The sequence below is a fragment of the Strigops habroptila genome, chromosome 23 (assembly GCF_004027225.2).
Source record: "Strigops habroptila isolate Jane chromosome 23, bStrHab1.2.pri, whole genome shotgun sequence".
Taxonomy (NCBI): Eukaryota; Metazoa; Chordata; class Aves; order Psittaciformes; family Psittacidae; genus Strigops; species Strigops habroptila.
In genome coordinates this window covers 1,716,980-1,735,887 of record NC_044299.2, presented here as the reverse complement: position 1 = coordinate 1,735,887, position 18,908 = coordinate 1,716,980, and the positions used below count along the sequence as shown (strand labels likewise).

At 62.7% G+C, this 18,908-nt stretch overlaps 3 protein-coding genes and 1 long non-coding RNA gene across 13 annotated transcripts; 2 read left to right on the top strand and 2 right to left on the bottom strand.

Annotated features, from left to right (window-relative positions):
* Positions 1 to 24: 24 nt before the first annotated feature.
* MARS1 (methionyl-tRNA synthetase 1) lies at positions 25 to 4,979 on the top strand. 5 transcript variants are annotated; one of them, XM_030510609.1, is made up of 22 exons: positions 25 to 182; positions 263 to 353; positions 436 to 514; positions 590 to 724; positions 853 to 928; positions 1,015 to 1,187; positions 1,265 to 1,377; positions 1,495 to 1,611; positions 1,710 to 1,913; positions 2,035 to 2,236; positions 2,344 to 2,418; positions 2,502 to 2,672; positions 2,764 to 2,859; positions 2,942 to 3,059; positions 3,245 to 3,458; positions 3,538 to 3,669; positions 3,761 to 3,865; positions 3,937 to 4,120; positions 4,223 to 4,294; positions 4,386 to 4,412; positions 4,541 to 4,648; positions 4,728 to 4,979. In XM_030510609.1, exons 1-22 carry the CDS (start codon positions 80 to 82, stop codon positions 4,878 to 4,880), a joined length of 2,748 nt encoding a protein of 915 aa, XP_030366469.1. In that variant the 5' UTR covers positions 25 to 79; the 3' UTR covers positions 4,881 to 4,979. The 5 variants fall into 5 exon arrangements, with proteins under 5 accessions (XP_030366469.1, XP_030366470.1, XP_030366467.1 ...); XM_030510612.1 differs by having other exon boundaries at positions 89 to 182; positions 634 to 724; XM_030510610.1 differs by lacking the exon at positions 4,386 to 4,412.
* LOC115618768 lies at positions 3,428 to 15,040 on the bottom strand. The gene is made up of 3 exons (XR_003994846.1): positions 15,029 to 15,040; positions 11,575 to 11,595; positions 3,428 to 3,487 (listed from the first exon to the last, which is right to left on the bottom strand). It is a non-coding gene; the product is annotated as an uncharacterized LOC115618768 (long non-coding RNA).
* Positions 4,934 to 7,505, bottom strand: DDIT3 (DNA damage inducible transcript 3). 4 transcript variants are annotated; one of them, XM_030510659.1, is made up of 4 exons: positions 6,003 to 7,505; positions 5,846 to 5,893; positions 5,585 to 5,747; positions 4,934 to 5,497 (listed from the first exon to the last, which is right to left on the bottom strand). In XM_030510659.1, exons 3-4 carry the CDS (start codon positions 5,723 to 5,725, stop codon positions 5,111 to 5,113), a joined length of 528 nt encoding a protein of 175 aa, XP_030366519.1. In that variant the 5' UTR covers positions 5,726 to 5,747; positions 5,846 to 5,893; positions 6,003 to 7,505; the 3' UTR covers positions 4,934 to 5,110. The 4 variants fall into 4 exon arrangements, with proteins under 4 accessions (XP_030366519.1, XP_030366520.1, XP_030366517.1 ...); XM_030510660.1 differs by having other exon boundaries at positions 5,846 to 7,505; XM_030510657.1 differs by having other exon boundaries at positions 4,934 to 5,747.
* LOC115618744 lies at positions 10,896 to 18,331 on the top strand. 3 transcript variants are annotated; one of them, XM_030510614.1, is made up of 19 exons: positions 10,897 to 11,232; positions 11,450 to 11,529; positions 11,720 to 11,845; positions 11,973 to 12,052; positions 12,168 to 12,288; positions 12,612 to 12,701; positions 13,102 to 13,206; positions 13,423 to 13,600; positions 14,076 to 14,170; positions 14,615 to 14,764; positions 14,950 to 15,104; positions 15,451 to 15,568; positions 15,650 to 15,781; positions 16,177 to 16,353; positions 16,624 to 16,779; positions 17,237 to 17,338; positions 17,636 to 17,738; positions 17,978 to 18,037; positions 18,124 to 18,331. In XM_030510614.1, exons 1-19 carry the CDS (start codon positions 11,127 to 11,129, stop codon positions 18,249 to 18,251), a joined length of 2,262 nt encoding a protein of 753 aa, XP_030366474.1. In that variant the 5' UTR covers positions 10,897 to 11,126; the 3' UTR covers positions 18,252 to 18,331. The 3 variants fall into 3 exon arrangements, with proteins under 3 accessions (XP_030366475.1, XP_030366476.1, XP_030366474.1); XM_030510615.1 differs by lacking the exons at positions 17,978 to 18,037; positions 18,124 to 18,331 and having other exon boundaries at positions 10,896 to 11,232; positions 17,432 to 17,717; XM_030510616.1 differs by lacking the exons at positions 17,978 to 18,037; positions 18,124 to 18,331 and having other exon boundaries at positions 10,896 to 11,232; positions 17,237 to 17,379; positions 17,636 to 17,679.
* Positions 18,332 to 18,908: the final 577 nt, after the last annotated feature.

Below are 18,908 nucleotides of genomic sequence, written 5' to 3'. Positions count from 1 at the left end.
ATGGCGACCGCGGCTCTCGCGAGAGCGGCGGCGGGGCGGCACCGCGCGGTCGCGGCGCTCCCCGCACGCGCGCGCGGCCATGCAGTTGCGGGTCCCGGTGCGCGGCCCCGCGGCGCTGAAGGTGCTGGCGGCCGCCGGCGCCGCCGCCGCCCCGGTGCAGCTCGTGTGGGGCGGACCCAGCGGTGAGAGCGGCCGCGGCGCCCCCCCCTACCCCCGGTGCGGGCCCGGCCCCCCGCGGCGCGCTGACACGTGTCTCCCGCAGAGCCGCCGCGGGCCCCGCTGAGGCCCCCGTGGGCGCCGGCGCTGGAGCTGGACAGCGGCACCGTCCTCTTCTCCCCCAACGCCATCTGCCAGTGAGTACCGGGGGGCGGGGGAGGGGGCGGCCCGGCGGGCTCCGGCTCCCCCCGCACACACCTTCACCCCCGCCCCGTCCAGGTTCTTCTTCCTGACCCGCGGGGACGAGCCCACCGACCTCAGCAACCAGTGGCTGGAGTGGGAGGCGACCGAGCTGCAGGTGGGTGCGCGGGCACCGGCGGCTCCCCCCCCGCGCCGGGCCCGGCCCGCCTGACCCCGCTGTCCCCGGTCGCAGCCCGCGGCCACCGCCGCGCTCTACGCTCGGCTGGTGCTCGGCAGGACGGCGCTGGAGGCGGCGCAGGGCCTGGGGAAGCTGCTGACCCACATCGAGCAGAGCTTGGCCAGGAGAGGCGCTGCCTTCCTTGCTGGGGTGAGTGGCACAGGGTCAGGGGTAGCCCCATGTGCTGGGTCCTTGTCCCTTGGGGAGCTGCACTCGCTGCTGCCAGCCCCATGCCTGCATTGGGGCTGTCTCAAGGGCTGACTGCTGCTCTGGCACAGGACACCCCGTCAGTGGCTGATGTGGTTGTGTGGGGCACCTTGTTCCCCATCCTCCAGGATGAGAACAGCTTGCCAAGTAAGAGTGAAACGGAGCGGGGGGGCATCTTTTGCCTTCCTATGGCTGTAAGAATCACCCTGCTCTCTCTCTCGTCGCCTCCCAAGGTGAGCTGCAGGCACTGAGGACCTGGTTCCAGAGCATGACGCTCTTGGAGGCTTGCAGGGATGCTGCCGACTCTGTCCTGATGCCCAAGGCGCTGCTGGAGTTCAAGTCCTACCTGCAGAAGCAGCCTCCACCCTGCCTGGCCATGCAGAGAGCCACCAGTAACGAGCCCGAGGTGCAGCCCTGGCCCAGGGATGGGCCCCCGTGGGGCTGGTGCTGACAGACCTTTACTGGGACCAGCTTTCCCTGCAGGAGGAAGAAGGTTCCGAGCGTGCCCTGACAGAGGAGGAGATCGCAGCTGCTGCGGACGCCTGGGCCCGTGGTGCTGCGGCGCTGCCCAAGCCCTGGCAGCCTCAGAAACCTGTGTGAGTACCAAGGGCTTGGCTGCCCCACATGTGCCAGTCCCAGGCTGATGCCACGCTGTGCTGGGGTGGCCCTGTTGTGCCTCTCTGTGCCTGCCCTGACTGCCCTGCCCATGCCAGGCTGCCTGTGGAGGGCATGAGGAACGTCCTGATCACCAGCGCCCTGCCCTATGTGAACAACGTGCCCCACCTTGGCAACATCATTGGCTGCGTCCTCAGCGCTGACACCTTTGCCAGGTGACACTTGGCTGCGGGAAGGCTCCCTGGGGATCACCATAGGGGGCTGTAGTGCCCCCCAACACCTGCACTGGTGTCACAGGCCCCTGCCTGCACAGGTACTGCCGCCTGCGGAACTGGAACACGCTCTATGTGTGCGGCACGGACGAGTACGGCACCGCCACCGAGACCAAGGCAGTGGAAGAGGGGCTGACGCCGCAGGAGATCTGCAATAAGTACCACACCATCCACGCCGACATCTACCGCTGGTTTGACATCTCCTTCGACTGTTTCGGCCGCACCACCACACCGAGCCAGACCACGTGAGGGGCTCGCATGGAGGGGCCAATGCTGGGGGGAGCCCCATTGTGCCTGGCTGAGGGTGTGCTTTGTGCTCCTTGGCTGATGGGGGGCTGCCCCCCTCCTCTTTCTCTCCTGTCTCAGGATTGCCCAGGACATCTTCCAGCGCCTGCTGGCGCGTGGGTTCCTGCTGCAGGACACGGTGGAGCAGCTGCGGTGCGAGGGCTGCCAGCGGTTCCTGGCCGACCGCTTCGTGGAGGGCACTTGCCCCTTCTGCAGCTACGAGGAGGCCCGCGGGGACCAGTGTGATAAGTGTGGCAAACTCATCAATGCTGTGGAGCTGAAGGTGGGACAGGAGCCCTCTGGGGACCACCCCACAACCCTCCCCCTGCTCTGCCTGAGACTCCCACAGCCTTGCCCTGGGCTTCCTCCAACCTGTGTTTCTGCCGACAGAACCCGCAGTGCAAACTCTGCAGGGGTGTCCCCACAGTGAAGCCCACTCAGCACCTCTTCCTGGACCTCCCCAAGGTGAGCCTCATCCCTGGGGGAGTGCAGAGGGGCTGGGGCACCCCTGGTACCACTGCCCACCCCTGTGTGCTCCCCCAACCCAGCTGGAGGAGCGGCTGGAGGCCTGGCTGGAGCAGTCCTGGGCCACAGGCGACTGGACGGCCAATGCTCGCTACATCACCCGCTCCTGGATCCGGGATGGGCTCAAACCGCGCTGCATCACTCGCGACCTCAAGTGGGGCACACCGGTGCCCCTCGATGGCTTCCGTGACAAGGTGGCTCCAGCCTGGCCCCTCGGTTGCGGTGCCTGTCCCAGGTGCCCTGCTCGGGGGCCCCCATGCTCAACCTGTCACTCTCTCCCCCCAGGTCTTTTACGTGTGGTTTGATGCACCCATTGGGTACTTATCCATTACAGCCAACTACACCGACCAGTGGGAGAGGTGGTGGAAGAACCCACAGCAGGTAGGAGCCTGGCGCTGCTGCGGGGTGGAGGTAGGGACAGAGCTGGACACCACTGATGTGTCCCTCCGCTGCTACCCATCAGGTTGAGCTCTACAACTTCATGGCCAAAGACAATGTTCCATTCCACAGCGTCATATTCCCCTGCTCGCTCCTGGGTGCTGATGACAACTACACCCTGGTGAACCACCTCATTGCTACAGGTACCGGAGGGTCACTGGGGGTCTCCGCGCTTTTCCCTGTGCTGCACAGGCACAAGAACCACGCTTGCCCTCCTTGCCTTGTCAGCCCTCTGAGCTCGCTGTGAGCACTCTGACAGCATCTCCCTGAGCTGTGGGGCTGGGTCCATACTTGTGCCCCATGGTGGGGTCTCTGCTGCCGTCCCCAGAGTATCTGAACTACGAGGACGGGAAGTTTTCCAAGAGCCGGGGTGTGGGAGTGTTTGGGGACATGGCCAAGGACACCGGCATCCCTGCGGACATCTGGCGCTTCTACCTGCTGTACCTGCGGCCTGAGGGGCAGGACAGCGCCTTCTCCTGGAGCGACCTCATGCTCAAGAACAACTCGGAGCTGCTGAACAACCTGGGCAACTTCATCAACAGGTTCTGGGACAGCCAGGCCGTGGCGGGGCCTGTCTCTGTCCCCAGGCTGTGCTGACACCTGCTTTGCCTCTGTCCGCAGAGCTGGCATGTTTGTGTGCAAGTTCTTCGGTGGCACCGTCCCCAACATGGTCCTGACGCCCGATGACAAGCGGCTCTTGGCCCGTGTCACTCTGGAGCTGCGCCAGTACCACCAGCTGCTGGAGAAAGTCCGGTGGGTGGCTGGAACCCTGGAGCCAGGGCTGCAAGGGTGGGAGGGCAGAGCTCTGCCCTAGAGCAGCCGCTGATCCCTCCCTCTCCCCCAGCATCCGGGAAGCTCTGAGATGTATCCTCAGCATCTCTCGCCACGGCAACCAGTACATCCAGGTGAATGAGCCCTGGAAGCGGATCAAGGGGGACGAAAAGGACAGGTAGGAGGAAAGATGGAGGGCTGGGAGGCGGGCTGGGAGCTGGCCTTGACAGAGGGTTTCCTGCCCCACAGGCAGCACGCAGGTACCGTGACTGGTGTGGCTGTGAACATGGCTTCCCTGCTGGCTGTCATGCTGCAGCCCTACATGCCCAGTGTCAGCTTGGCCATCCAGGGGCAGCTCTGCATCCCCCCGGACAGCTTCGTCCTGAGCCACGACTTCACCTGCACGCTGCCGCCCGGGCACCGTGTGGGCACTGTAGGTGGTGGGGAGGGCAGGCTGTGCCCCCCCTGGGCAGTGTGGTGGGGGGACCAGGGGCAGTGGCTCTATAAGGTGACTCCCTCTCCCTCCTGGCTGCAGGTGAGCCCCCTTTTCCAGAAGCTGGAGAACGACCGGGTTGAAGCCCTGCGCAGACGCTTTGGGGGAGGGCAGGTGAGTGGGGGTCTCCACTCACCTGCCTCTGCTTTCTGTCCTCTGCCTCTGCTTTCTGTCCCTTCCTCATTCGCTGTCTCTCCTTTCCCAGCCTGAAGATCTTGCTGTAGAGCCCCAGGTAATGCCCTGGCACTGCCTCAGGGGTGCTGCAGCAACCTCCCCTCTCCAGCACGAGGGGAGCTGGGTGCAGAGCTCTGCCCCTGAGAGCTGGGGCCAGGGCTCACACCTAGTGCTGTCCTTCCACAGGCCAAACAGACACCCTCAGCCTCGCAACCTCCTCCAGCCCCCGAGACCCTCATGGCGCCCATTGACTCCCAGCGGCTCCAGGAGCTGACACAGGAGGTGGCCAGGCAGGTGAGCAGGGGGCAGGGGGGTGGCCCTGTCTTGTCTGTACCTCCCCAAGCCCTCATTGCTTCCCCATGATCTGCCCCAGGGCAACCACGTTCGACAGCTGAAGGCCAACAAGGCAGAGAAGGCCCAGATCGACATGGAGGTGGCCAAACTGCTGGAGCTGAAGAAGCAGTTGGCACTAGCAGAGGGCAAAAGCCCTGAAGTCTCTGTGCCCAAGGGGAAGCAGAAGAAGTAGCACCAGGCTCCTCAGCGCTGGGAGCAGCCCTAGTGCTACCCAGAGACCACAAGGGCCGGTGGTTTGTGTCTGTAATAAAATGCAAAACCTATACAATCATGCATGGACACGGTGCCCATCCCACAGCGTTAGTCTGTGCCAGCGGGGCAGTGCCCCTCCAGTTCATGGCTGCCCCCCAGGTCCGCAGGGGCAGCAGAGTTCTCGCCCCACCGGCTGTGGGGCAGCATTGCCTAAGCCCGGCGGAGGTTCACGATGCGGTCGATGAGGGCTGCCCGCGTGTGCTGCACCTCGGTGCTGAGCCGCTGGATCTCTGCCCGGAGCTGCTCGTTGTGGGCCGTCAGCTCCAGCACCCGCTGCTCGTCGGCGTGTTCCCGGCGCTTGGCTCGTTCCCCGCTCGCCCCGGTGCTACCGCACCGCTTCCGCTTCACCCCGCGCCGGGCAGTGGCCGCCTCCTCCTGGGGCGGGGAGCTGCGGCCAGAGGCTGCGCCCGGCGGCGCTGGCTCGGGGCCGGCTCTGCTCTCCGGCCCCAGCAGCTCCAGCAGCTCCGCGGCCAGGGCAGCGTCCAGCCCGCAGCCCTCTGGGCCCCCGCCAGCCCCCTCCGTGCCGCACAGCTCTGCCTGCAGGGACAGAGCGGGCACCAGCGCCGGGTGTCGGTGCCCCCTGCGCCCGCGCTCCCCCTGCACAGGCCGCTGCCGGCCCCTCACCTGCTCGGGCCCCCAGGGCGGGGGGGGTCCGCTGGACTCCGCTGCCGCCAGCACCTCCTGCAGGTCCTGGTACCAGGCCTCCAGCTCCCAGCCGGATGGGGCCGTGAGGGGGTCCCCCGCAGGCAACCCCTCGGCTGCCATCGTCACCTGCGTGCGGGCCGGTCTGTGCGGGGCACGGAGAAGAAGGGACGGTTGAAGCCAGGACTCTCTGCTCCGGGGGAGACCGGTCGCACAGCCCCAGGGCGCTGCCTCCACCCTTACCTGCTCTCAGGTGTGGTGGTCGACAAGGACGCACCTCTTCCTGGATGCCTGCGGACAGAGCGCGGCGGGGTCAGCGGTACCCGCGCCCCGCGGGGCCCCCCGCTCCCACCTGCGGGTCACCCCGGGCGAGGCGCTGCCCCCCAGCCCCAGTCGGTACCGGCAGCGCCTCCCTGCGCGGCCCCGTCCCGCCGCGGCCCCGTCCCGAGCGCTGCCACCCGCTCATCCTCGCCCGCATCGTTCCGCGCTGCCCCGCGCCCGCCGCCCCGCGCCCCTTTTAAGGGCCCTGACGCAACGCTCCCGCCGGCCGCAGCCAACGAGAACGCACCGCGCCGTGACGCGCAGGGTAGTGCGAGCCAATGGGAGAGGGAAGGCGGGGCGGAGCGGCCCCTTGGGGCCCCGCGCGGCGGGTCACGCGGGCGGATGACGCAACGGCTGGAAACAACCACCGCCCCGCCTTAAAGAGATAGCGGCGGGGCTGGGGAAGCGCGGGGGTTCGGCTCGGCTCGGCTCGGCTCGGCTCGGCTCGGCTCGGCTCGGCTCGGCTCGGCTCGGCTCGGCTCGGCTCGGCTCGGCCTGGCTCAGCCGGGGAACTGCGAGGGCTCGGCCCAGCTCGGCTCGGGAACCGCGGGGGCTCGGCTCGGCTCGGTTCGGCCCGGGAACCGCGGGGGCTCGGCCCGGCTCGGCTCGGCCCGGCCCGGCTCGGCTCGGCTCGGCCCGGCCCGGCTCGGCCCAGGAACCGCGGGGGCTCGGCCCGGCTCGGCTCAGGAACCGCGGGGGCTCGGCCCGGGAGCCGCGGGGGCTCGGCCCGGCCCGGCTCGGCTCGGCCCGGCCGGGGAACTCCGGGGGTTCGGCGCGGCCCCGGCGCTTCCCAGCGCATCCCGGGGCGTTCGCGGCGCTCCCCCGCGCGGGGCACGCCGTGCGCAGGCGCCGGGTCGGGGTGTCGGTGCCGCCGCCGTGAGGCGGGTGGGTGCCGGTGGCTCCTGTCCCCGCGGGCCGTGTCCGCCTCCAGCCACTTCTTTTCTTTAACCGAGCATCTCCAGCGCTGTTACACTCCCCCCCGCGGCGTTTGCTTGCTTCTAGCTGTGGGTGCTGCCGCTGCCGCCACCTTCTGCCTGTCCCTGCGCTGCAGCAGAGATGGGGAGAGCTGCATGGGTGGAGTGCACGTTTCTGCGCTGGCCAAGGGAAGAAAGGGGGTGTCTGAGGCCGGTGCAAGCCAAGGGGAGAGCAGCGGGTGCTCCCCGGTGTTCTGGTTTCAGCTGTAACACGGTTTTCCTCCCTAGCAGCAGTGCTGTGGCTGCAGGCTGAGAACAACGCTGGTAACACACCGATGCTTTAATTGTTGCTCAGTAGCACCCCGAGCAAGGACTTTTCAGTGCCCTGCAGTGAGGACGAGCACGGGAAGCCGGGAGGAAGCAGAGACAGGACTCCTGACCCGAACTAGCCAAAGGGGTATTCCATCCCACAGCACGGCATGCCCAGGATAGAAACGGGGGAGTCACCCAGAAGGGACGGGTCGGGCTGGGTGTTGCTCAGTAGGTGCTGAGCACTTGTATTGGGCATCACTGCTGGCTCTTGGTGCTTTCTTTCCCCTTTTGGTTCCATCTCTCTCCCCTTGTTGTTTCCATTCTTATTAATAACAATAATACTAATATTACATTGTGCTGGATTTCAGTCCCTGACCTGTTCTCACCTCCACCCATGGTTTTACATTGTTCCCGTTCTCCTGCCCACGCCACCCGGGTGCTGAGCGAGCAGCTGCTGGTGCTGAGTTCCCAGCTGACCCTGTCCTGGCCTCTTTGCTGCGGCAGCAGGGGCTACACGTTCCTGCTTCTATGAACTCTCTCATGCAGCACCTGCCTCTGAGTCCACTCCCTGCTGCCACTGTAAAGGTGCCAGGACAGGAGCTCTCCCCCTTCCAGTGACACCCTAGCACCCAGGACCCCTCCCAGGGCTTCCAAACCCCTCTAGACCCCCGCCCCCCGAAGCAGGGGAACCCCCTGCGCACCCCCTGCCTCACCCATCACCCCAGGGACCCCTCAGAGCCCCCCAGTCCCCGCCTCTCCCTGCTCTGCTGCAGGTGCTTGAGCCACCAGAGTCACCTCCCGCAGCCGCTGCTGGGCCCGGCACCAGGACACACCAGTAAAGACCAGTACAGGCCAACACAGGCCACTAAGGCCCGAGACATTGCTGGGGTTTCAATAGCTCAATACAGACCAGTAAGCACAAGTATGGGCCTCCCAGCTGCTGGGGCTGCGCACATCCCAGTGCGGACCAGTACAGACCAGTATGCGCTGGTACAGACCAATATAGGCCACTATGGCCCCGGATACTGCTGGGGTTTCAATAGCCCAGTGCTCCCAGTCCCTCCCAGTGCTCCAGTGCCTGCTGCAGGTGCTCCTGCTCACCCCTACCCTGCCTCCTTGCTGGTGCTCTCTTGGGGGAACACCGCAAATTAGGGATCCCCCACTCTGGGGTGCCCGTCGGCTCCCTGATACTGTGGGGGGGTGGGGTTTGGGGTGCCCCATGGGGTAGGGGGTTGGGGGCAACCAAAAGCATTTGCGGCTGGTGGCTTTGGGGGGGGGAGCAGCTTTTCTGGGGCACCCCCAGTTGGGGGCGGGGGTGTTTGGTGGGACCCCTCCAGGATTTTGGGTCCCCGGGTTCATTTGGGGGGGCCCGTGGAAATGGGGGGGTGTGGATCACTTTGGGGGTTCTCCAGGCCCCCCATTTCAGGGTCCTGCCTGCTCTTGTGGTGTTTCAAGGAGATCTGGGGGTATCCCAGGAATTTGGGGGGCACCACTATTGCTTTGGGTGCCTCCAGGGCCCTTTGGGGGGAGGCAGCGTGGTTTTGGGGTGCCTCTTTATTGGGGTGCCCCTTTTGGCAGGTCCATCCCCTCTGACCCCCTGAATTCACTACTGAACACCTGTGAGTCTAGGGGGCACTTTGGGGCTGCCAGTGCCATTTTGGGGTCCCCCCAGTGGATTTGGGGGTCCAGAGCATTTTAGGGAACCCCCCAGGGCGGGTGCTGGGGGGACCCCCCTTTTCGGGGTGCCTCTGTTTTAGGGGGCTCTTTCCCACTGTGCTGAGCCAGGGAGGCTTTGGAGCTGCAGGCTTTGGGTTTGGGGGAGTTTTGGGGGACCTGGAGAGACTTTGTGGGTTCAGGCTGGTCCCCAAAACTACTCAGAGTGGCACCACAGTTATTTGGGGGATTTGCCCTCTCCCGAAAATGGCAGGTACGTCCATTCCAGAGCAACTGAATCTCACTGGATGCCCCATGTAGCCCCGTTGCCATAAATGGGGGGAAGTTGGAGGTTCTGAGGGATTTGGGGGTTCAAAGGACATTAGGAGGTTGGGGGGCAGATTATCTTAGGGGACCTCCCATGTGCTGAAAATGGGGGAGTGCATCTGTCCCAGGGCTCCCTGAGTGTCTCTTGGGTGAGCAATGTTCTCCGAGGGTGGAGATGTGTTGGGAAGAATTTGGGGGTTCAGAGGGGATTTGGGGGCTCAAGGGGGATTTGGGCATTGGGGGGATCCGTGAGGGACACTGCTGCCTTCTGCAGAGCCTGGAGGGCTTCCATCGCTGGAACCCAACAGCTCGCGTGGCGCCTTCTGCAATGCTCGGCACAGGGCTACCAGTGACAGCACCAGCAGCTGCACTGCCCAGGGGCTGCTCCTGCCCTCACACCTTCTCAGCACCTCTCACAGCAGCAGCTCCTGCACACACAAGGCTCCTGCTTCGCCCCCAGCACCTCTGCAGCCAGAGCTGATCAGCAAACAAGGAAAATTTAGGGGCTTCCTGAGGCAACAATCTGGTACCGAAGTTTATGTCTTGACACAACCTTATTTAGAAGCATAGAAGCATAGAATCAACTAGGTTGGAAATGATCTTTAAGATCATCAAGTCCAACCGTTCCCCCAGCACTGCCAAGGCCACCAGGAAACCATGTCACTGAGGGCCTCACCTACACAGTTTCTGAACACTTTCCAGGGACAGTGACTCCAGCACTGCCCTGGGCAGCCTGTTCCAATGCCTGAGCACCCTTTTCAGTAAAGAATTTTTTCCTAGTATCCAGTCTAAACAGCTTGAGGCCGTTATCTATTATCCTATCACTTGTTACTTGGGAGAAGAGACCAACCTCACCTCACCACAGCCTCCTTTCAGGTAGTTGTAGAGAGCGATAAGGTCCCCCCTGAGCCGCCCGCCGGCCGCCCCGCACAGCTTCACCTGCATCGCGGGTCCCGTAGCGCCGTTACCGAAGTCTGTGGCATTGGAGATAAGTGGAAAGTCTCGATTCATGGTCTAATATGTAGCTTGGGGTCCTTAATCCAGATGGGCAAAGAATTGAAACAGATTTAGTGGCTTCGTGAGTCCAGTGCTTTCCAGAGCTTTCTGTTGAGTGCTGTTACAGTTGAGGTCTGTGCCAGGTTGCATGTGCCTTGGCATTTGAACCCTCTATGCTAGAGCTGAGAATGCATTTTAACATCTTCAGCTGCTGTGGTTTAACCAACACCTTTTGCTATGGGATGTGTATCAGCAACCGCAGTCTTGACTGTCAAGGATGTTAGACTAATTGTGGCAGAAAAGTCTCTGCCAGTGAATTGGGCTCATGCTGGAGGCTCCTGCTGTTGAAAGTGGGGCCTGGCGGTCTGAGTTGCTTATGTTGGTCTCATACCAGGTTGACATGGCCAATCTATTGGGGCTGGTGCTGGCCTCGGGGCTGAGCTCCTGGTCCCCTGGGCAGGCAGCGGGGCTGGTGCACTGTGCTGGATGCACTGTGACATCACCAGCCACGCACTGTGATATTGCTGCTCTCGCTGCTTATATTGCATGCAGTGACTCCCCTACGGCAGTCGCTTTGGGGAGACAACCCTGAGAACTTCCCAGAGCAGCACCTGCGGCATCATTGGGCAGCGACCAAGAGAAGGGACCTTCCACACTGCCAACGCCAGCATCACCCGGGTGCAGCAACCCTGCATGATAGCTCCAAAGTCATGGGGGGCTTCCAATCTCTACCTAGGGATCCCTGCTCCAGAGACACCCACAGCTCCTCCGGATGCTGCAGCCCTGGCTGTCTCGGAAACTGGAGCTGTTCTTTGGTGTGAAGGGTTTCAAGGCTGCCTGGGCAGTGAGAGGGGCTGGTGCTGGCCTTGGGGCTCAGCTCCCTGGTCCTTGGGCAGTGTCCGGCATAACAGTGATGGGACAGGGCAGGAGCAGGGAGCTGGTGAGGAACCCCTGGCGGCTTTCCCCTTCCCCACCCTTACCCCTTTTGTCTGGCTCATAGGATGGCAGAGAGCTTCCCCAGCAACCCCGGGTTGGCCCGGCAGGAGGATGGGGATCCCCAGGAGAACAAGTCCCCACCAGAGTCCACGGTCCCGCCGTTGAGAACTGGTGAGTGAGGGACCCTGTTGGTCTGGGGGCAGCGAGCGCACCCAGCTCTGTGGCACGCTGGCAGCAGGGGTCCTGCGCGTGGGGGACATGATGCACGCAGGGAAGACTGCGCCAGGGCAGCGGGCACGGGCTCGGGCAGAGGGCAGCCTGCCTTCCTCTGCTCTCCTGCCACCAGAGCATGTCAACAGCCCCCCCTGCTCTCCTCCTCCTCTGTTAGCTGCCTCCAAGTTACCTTTGTACAAACTGGAGCGGAAAAACATGGACTGCATTGAGGCCTTTGCCAACAGCCAAGTAAAGGTAACAGCGGCCATTCTGAACACGGCTCTGCCGGTGTCTCCTGACAGGGGCTCTGCTGCCGGGCTGCTCTTGGGTGCTGGCTTCTCCCAGGGCTCCCACATGGCACTGCACCCCGAGGCTCCGGTCCCGCAGGCCATGTGTGGCCCCTCTCACGCTCCCCGTTTGTGTCTCTGTTCCCCCCGGCTGCCAGAACTTGCGCCAGAAGTTTGGCTTTCTTGAGAGCATCTGCTGCGTGTTTAAAACCGCCAGGCTCTATGACATGCAAAATGGCCTGGATGTCTTCTGCCACGAATGCCGGCTCATAGATAACATCAAGGTGAGGGGACACCCGGCCGCTCTGGGGAAGGGGGCAAGGCCCCCGGCACCACCACCCAGTGAGGGCAGTGCTAGTGGCACTGGGTGCTGGCAGCTGCCGGGTCCCTTAGCCCCGTTGTGCTCTATAGATGCTGCTGGTACAGGAGCCCATGGACCAACTGACCACAGCAGTGAGGCAGCTTGCCATGGATGCCATAGGAGAAATGAGGTACCTGCACATCCTTCCTGAGGACCCCTGCTCCAGAGCTCCATGTCCACCTGCCCGAGGCCTCAAGGCACTGTTCCCAGCACCGGTGTCCGACTGGCCCCCTCTCTCCTTGCAGCTCAGTGGAGAAAGTGCTGATGGGCCAAGAGAAAAGCCTCCTAGAAACCTGCTTCAGGAGTGTGTTCTGCCTCCCTTCAAATCCGAAACTGAGGTGCCCGGACCCTGTCCTCTATACCTGGGTAAGTGCGAGGAGAGCTACAGGAAGCCACAGTCCCTCCAGGCTGCTCCTTGGCCACTCCGTGCTGCGATATGACCAGAGATCCAAGGCAGTGCGAGGGCTCAGCTTTGCTTTCCCACCCTCATCCCTTTGTCCCCTCCCTGTGGGCCTGGCCACATCCAGTGCTACGGGCTGCTCTGCCTGCAGCAGATTGCCTGCCCCGGGTTTCTCCTGGGCACCACGAGGCAGGGCAGGAGTCTTCCCTCGGTGCTCGAGTTCACGTCAATCCCCTGGGCATGGGGGAGACAGCAGAATCACTGCCGCAACTCTTTTTCCTCCTTGCAGACCCTGAGCGCCATGGACAACATGCTGGTGAACATTGTGCGCGGCTTTCACTCCTCGAGAGTCAGCGAGGGGCTGCAGAGTATCTTGAAGGTCTGGCATGTGCCGAGTGGGATTTGCAGGGGCTGTTCCTCCCCCTGGGGAAGGGGCATGTCCGCTCTTGCTTGAGTGGATGGTCCCCACACCTGTGCCATGCAGAGAGCGCACTGCAGGGAGGGTGCCCGCCTCCCTTGGGTAACCAGTGGCTGCCCACCAGGCCCTTCTGGAGCACGGTGGCTGCAGAGGGTGGCATTTGCCTAACTGCCCGGCCACAAGGTTGGCCTGGAGCAGTTGTCCCAAGCCTGCGAGGGGCAGGAACCTCGCTACAGGCTTTGCTCAAGATTGGAGGAAGCCTTGATGGAAAGTGCAAGTCCAGGCCAAGCGCTGAGCGGTGCCGTTTCTGCAGCAGCGCGTGTCTGCTCCCAGAGCACACCAGCAGCTTCTCTCTCCCCAGGTTCTGCTGGACTTCACCTACTCTGAGAGACAAGCTGTGCGGGAGAGGGCCATGGGGAGGATTTTGATCCTGACCTCTCACCTCTCCGAAAATGTCACACTGGAGGTATGGACCAGGCAGCCTCCAGTCAGAGCATCTCCCCCTCCCTGCACACCAGAGCAGCCAGCAGCTCTCCCCACGTGGGGCTGCTGCCCAGCAAGCTGCTCTGGGAGACGGGGTCCTGCAAAGCTCTGGCTCACCAGGAATCCAGCCCTGGGCACACTCTTGGCTTCAGGGCTTGGGCACCACTTAGCTTTCTGCTGTCCTGCCTTCCTCACCCAGGACTGGTTCGACTATGGAAAAGACATGTATGGCCCTATCTGCTGTGGAGACTTCCCGATCCCAATCTTCGGACAGCTGCTGGGTCGTGTCATGATTCTACGATCTTCTGAAGAAGTGACAGGCTTTCAAGCTCTGGATACTCTTATTTGCTTGTACGAGTTTGTCCAGAGGCAAAAAAGTAAGAGAAGTTGTAGTGGGCTTCATCCCTCTGCACACAGCAGTCCCCTGATAGGTCTGTTTCTCTTCCTGACCTCCTTTGCCCCTCACAGCTTCTTGCTCTAGCACCCCAGCTGCCATTTTGCTGCGGAAGCCAGGCGCTCTCCTCAAGGCCAGGACCTGTCTTCTGCTGCTCGCCTTCCTCCCTCCTTTCAGCATCTTAAACCCTGCTGTTCTGTGGTCCCCACAGCCGAAGCTACCCCTGACTCCCATGTCCCAAAGCCAGCTTTTCCTTGTTAGTGAAGAGCAGATCCCCCTGTGCATCACCCTGGCTGGTCCCTCCAGTGCCTGTAGCAAGAAGCTCTTCCTGACAACTGCCAGAAATCTCCTCAACCCTTGAGTCCTGCCATCTTGCAGGCAGGTCTCGGGGCGGTTTGGTAAGCTTGAGGCAAAGCTGCTGTGTCTTACTGACTCTTCGGGGTTTCCCTTGTGTTTAGGCAGGTTACGGACAGAGGATGAAGAAGTAAAGCTCGATTGCAAACCTGATGGCAACTCCTTGCTGCATGCACCCACCACCAAAGACTTTCTTCTGGTAATGAGCTCGCCCCCTTGCCGGCACTCTTTTCTGTGGCATCAAGAGGGCACGTCTGTGAGCAAAGGCATCCACAACCAGCGGGGCTGGTGTGGCCTCACTGTCCCTGGTGGGACAGTTCCTGCTGTCCCCGAGCAGAGACGATGTGAGGGCTGCGCTCCAGTGTCCCAGCTGCAACTCCAGCCCTCCTGGCCACCAGCAAGCCCTGGCTCTTCGTAGCGCCAGCACACGGTGCCCATGAGCCCAACCTTCCTCCTGCACCCCGGGGGCCCCCTCTCCTCATCCTCACCCGTGCAGCGACTGCAGCCCCTGCTGCCAGCTCTCCTGTGGGCACTGGCACCAGCACTGCTGGGCCTCTCGCACCAGGGCTGCTCGCGCTGCCCAGCTGAGCAGCACCGTCAGGGCGCTCGGTGTGACGTCTTCGCTCCTTGCTTCCTCCCATAGCTGTTTGCAAACTACCTCCATCCTCCAGAAAAGACAGACGTTGTCCGCATGGCCATCAAAGCACTGGGAAGCTCCAACACCTGTGACAATCAGGGGGCAAGAAACATTCTGGATGCAGTCGTGAAAGACCCTCGCTTCTGGCTGGCAGATGTGAGTGGCCTGTGGCTGGATTGGCATGTCCTTCAGCCCTGTCGGCCCTTCTCCCTCCCTCCCAAACCCAGAAGATGTCTTGGGCACCTGAAGCCACCTTCGGGCAGCAGAGAGAGATGGGAAGGGCAGCTGAGGGAATGGTTGCACCCCAGTGGCAGCGCCATCGTCACCTGGGTCTCCTTCAGGTGCCAAAGATCATGAGGTACATCTATGAAAACCTGGAATGCATCAAGGTGGAGTCAGCCCGACAGAGCGTGATGTCACTGCTTCTGGTGCTGTCTACCTGTTACCCCACGCTCGTGGTCGTCAACCTGCTGAAGCTCTCCTCACCAGGAGACAGGTACCAGCCCTGACAGCCTGGAGGGTTTGTCCTCTGTGGGGAGAAGGACCCAGAGACTCTCTGGCTGCCAGGCTCAAGGAATATTGCAGGACTTCCCTGAGGATCAGCGCCCTCCATCCCATGTGCTTTCCAGCCCTGGTGGGTCAGCCAGGCCCGCAGCAGCCAAAGCTGGCCAAGCCAGCCCAGAGCCCCGCCACCACGCTCCTCCCTGCCCCACGGGGAGCACCACCACCCTCTCCTGCCTGCCCAGGGCATCCCAAACGAGGGGCATGGGCTGCGTTCTGCGGGGCTTGCCCAGCCATGCTGCTGTGGCACAGCACTGCTGACTCAGCACTCTGGCTTGCAGCGCTGGCGCGGCCATGTGGGACCTGATGCTTTCCATGCCCGAGGCTGTGGAGGAGATCTTCGCGGAGCTGCTCACGAAACCTCAGAACGCAGAGGACTTCTCCATCCTTGGCTTGGCTGTGAGTTACCACAAAGGACCTTGATCGCCTTCAGCAAGCCCCGCAAGCTCTGCCAGCATCTCACTGCTGCGTTTGTTTCAGCCGACGGCCTCCAGGGAGTTTCAGGCAAAGGATGATGTGTCCCAAGCTGAGAGGTACCTGAGCCATCTAAGCCTGGCGACGGTCTCCCTGTTGCTCAGCAACTTCATCACTTTGTCAGAGACGCCTGACCTGGTGAGCAGGGTGTTGTCATGGGGAGCCCTGCTTTCAGTGGGGCCCGGGGCAGCGGGTCATGCGGTGGGGTGGCTGCTCTGAACGCCCTCCCTGCCACGCTGGGGCCTGGTGGCTGCCTGGGCAGCTTTCCAGGATGGAGGGTTACCAAGGGGTCTGCCCCTTCGGGCCTGGAGGAGAAGGGGGTGCCTGAGAAGGGGCCAAGCAGTCTTTGCTTTCCTGCTCTCAGCTCATCCCCATCAGTGTGCCCATAGCCAGCACCTGCCAGGAGGCTGCCACAGAGACTCTGGTGCCACCACCAGCCAGGAAGCCAGACAGGAGGCTGCTCCTCCGTGACCAGAGCGATTTTTCAGGGTGGTCTTTCACAGTTGCACAAGGAACCTCCGTCTTTCCTACAGGCAAGAAAAATGAAGGTCCTCCTTCCACGCATCATGGTTTTGATCAAGTATGGCGATGAAGAGATCAAGCTGAAGGTCCTGCTGGTTTTCAGAAGTGTGCTGAGTCACCTGCTGAGGAAGGAGACCAGCGCCATTGCTGTGGAGCTGGCTAGGGACCTCCTGCCCCTCTTTGATGAAGTAAGGCTGCTGGGGGAGACAGAGCGCTGCAGATGGGCACCCTGCAATGACCGCTGCCCTTCAGCCCAGCCCTGCGGGCAGCGGTGGGAGCAGGAGCTGCTCCCTGGGCTCTTGTGGGATGGTTCCTGGGCTTTGCATCCCAGCCAGCTTCTCCTTGCTGCAGAATTCGACCCCAGAGCTTCCCCCCCACACATCAGCCATTGTGACGCCCTGCTCAGCACGGGCAGGGAGCCGCTGTTGCTGGAGCCCACCTTTCCTCCTTGCCACCAGGAGTCCAGCCAGCTGCGAGAGTTCTCCATCTGCCTCTTCAGAAGCCTGTTGGAATCAGTGGCGGAGAATGACAAGACGAAGATGAGGAGCAGCACATGGTCGTTTCTGGTCCCGCTCTTCTTTCACATGAGCGACCAGACTGGCAGCGTGGCCAAGGTACAGATTTCAGGGCTGCCCACTGACGTAGAGAAGGGTGTGCTGACACCACGCAGGTGGCCTGGGCATCAGGGGCAAGGGCTGCTGGCAGCCCTCCTCCAGCGCAGCCCATGGGAAGGGTCCCTGCCGAACCAGCACGAGCAGGGGCAGAGAAGCTGGCACGGACATTTCCATCACCTGCCCTACCTCGTCCAGCAGGGCTCAGCAGCAGCCCATGGCAACTGAGGACTGAATACGTGTGTCCCTTCAGGCTTCTCAGCTGCCCCTGCGGGTGCGGAATGCCAGGGCTTTGAACCCTGATCCCTGTCCCCCAGGGCTGTGCCTCGGATGGGTGGGCCAGGGCACGTCCCAGCTTCCTAAGGGCAGGATCACCCCAGGAGCAAAGCCAAGAGGAGGGGGATGCCAGGTGTCCTTCCCCAGGCCGTGGTGCCACTTCCCAGCTTCTGCTGTCCTGCAGGCCTCCGGGGAAGCCCTCCTTGCTGCAGCAAAGCTCCTTGAGTGGAAAGAGCTTGAACACCTTTTGAAGACGTGGCAGCCGTGGAGGATCGGAGAGTGCTTGGTGAGGACAACCCCAAGCCCCAGCGCCCAGGCTGGATGAGGGTGTGTCGCCCGTGTCTGGGCTGTGGGCTCTGCAGCTGTGTCTCTTCTCCAGGTCCCTCTCACCTCCCTGCGTCCCTCAGCACCTCCTGAACTCCTCTGCCCATGGCTCGCTCTCAACCTCAGTCCCACAGGGCTCCTGCCTGGGAGACAGGAATGGCCTCGGGGGGCAAGGGGAAAGGGAGGCGCTGGGAGAAGGGACCGCTCCAGCTAAGTCGGGGGGCTCTGTGGCCTCCCCTTCCCCTTGTGCTCGTTCCAGGTGGTGCAGAACAGGAGAAGAGCTGAGGAATACTTATATCAGAGCATGCTGTACCTGGAAAACCCTCAGGCCCCCTTGCGAGAGGCAGCCGTGAGGTTCATCGGTGAGCCACAGCCCCGCGGGGTCCCTGTTTTGGCAGCCTGGCCCCAGTCCCTGCCGCTGCCCTGGCAGCGAGGACTAGCTCTATGGCTGCCAGATCCCCGGCTGCCCCCTGCAGTCCCATGCCCCTGGGCTACTGGTCTTCCCTGGGGTGAGCCCTGCTGGGGCTGCTCAGCAGAGCTGCAGGGCTGTGCTGCTGGGAGCGTGCTGGGGAGCAGAGGGCTGACGAAGTTCTGTGCCTAGGGCTGGCTGCGCGGTCCTTCAGGGGCCTAAAGCCAGTGATGCTGCTGCGGATCTGCGGAGGTGAGGAGCGAGCGCGGTCTGGGGGGGTACCGGGGGGCCTCTGCAGGCACAGGGGTTCATCTCAGCTCTGTTTCTTTTGGCCACAGCCCTTGAGACGATGCTGGACGACAGCGATCCTGCCATCCGTTCCCTGGCGCATCAGAACTTCCTCATACTGCGCTCTCCAAGGCTGAGGCAAAAATCAAGGTGGAGCCTGCGATCACTGCACTTCTAGTCCTGCTGAGCCGGCAGCGGTGCAGAGCCCGTCTTGGGAAAACGGTTCTCTTTTAATAAAGCTTCACCAACAAGCCTAAACCCGTGGTGTCCCTGAGATGTGCAGGTGACAGGCAGCAAGGATAGGGCACAGGAAGGGTGGTCCCAGTTCCGGCCATCCTGTGAGTCTCTAGGTACCCCGGTGGGGCTTCAGCATCAGCTGTTGCCACGTCGCCACTTCCCTGCACCACGATGGGCTAAGGAAGATTTTCAAGCAGAGAACAGAGGTGCTAAGGGGGCTAGATGGTGACTGCAGCGGTCCTCGAGGGGCCAGAGGAACAACCAAGTACCTCGGTCTCCATGCATGGCTCAGAGGGGTGCACAGGGGACAAGAGGGCTCCACAGAAGGCTAGATGAGCAGCAGAAGGCTCTGGGGCGTAACAAACACCTCTGGAGGAGTGCCGAGGGGACTGCAGTGGTCCTGTAGTGTCCTGGGGGCCAGGCGCCCAGCCCAGGGTGCTAGAGGTCCTGCCAAGGGGTGAAGGCCTCAGGAAGGTTCCTGAGTGGATGATGAGAGGAGCCCCCCCTGCCAGCTGATCCCCTGGAAGCATCTCAAACAGTCTAAGCGCCCCAGAGGATTTAGAAGCCTCTAGGAGCTCCCCAGAGGCTCCCCCAGAAC

Coding starts and splice junctions, on each gene's coding strand:
- MARS1 (XM_030510607.1), top strand. CDS start 80: ATGCAGTTGCGGGTCCCGGTGCGCGGCCCCGCGGCGCTGAAGGTGCTG. Junction 2,860..2,941: donor GGTGGAAGAACCCACAGCAG/GTAGGAGCCTGG, acceptor GCTACCCATCAG/GTTGAGCTCTACAACTTCAT. Junction 3,060..3,244: donor GAACCACCTCATTGCTACAG/GTACCGGAGGGT, acceptor TGCCGTCCCCAG/AGTATCTGAACTACGAGGAC.
- DDIT3 (XM_030510658.1), bottom strand. CDS start 5,725: ATGGCAGCCGAGGGGTTGCCTGCGGGGGACCCCCTCACGGCCCCATCC.
- LOC115618744 (XM_030510614.1), top strand. CDS start 11,127: ATGGCAGAGAGCTTCCCCAGCAACCCCGGGTTGGCCCGGCAGGAGGAT. Junction 12,053..12,167: donor GATGCCATAGGAGAAATGAG/GTACCTGCACAT, acceptor CTCTCCTTGCAG/CTCAGTGGAGAAAGTGCTGA. Junction 15,569..15,649: donor TCTCCATCCTTGGCTTGGCT/GTGAGTTACCAC, acceptor CGTTTGTTTCAG/CCGACGGCCTCCAGGGAGTT.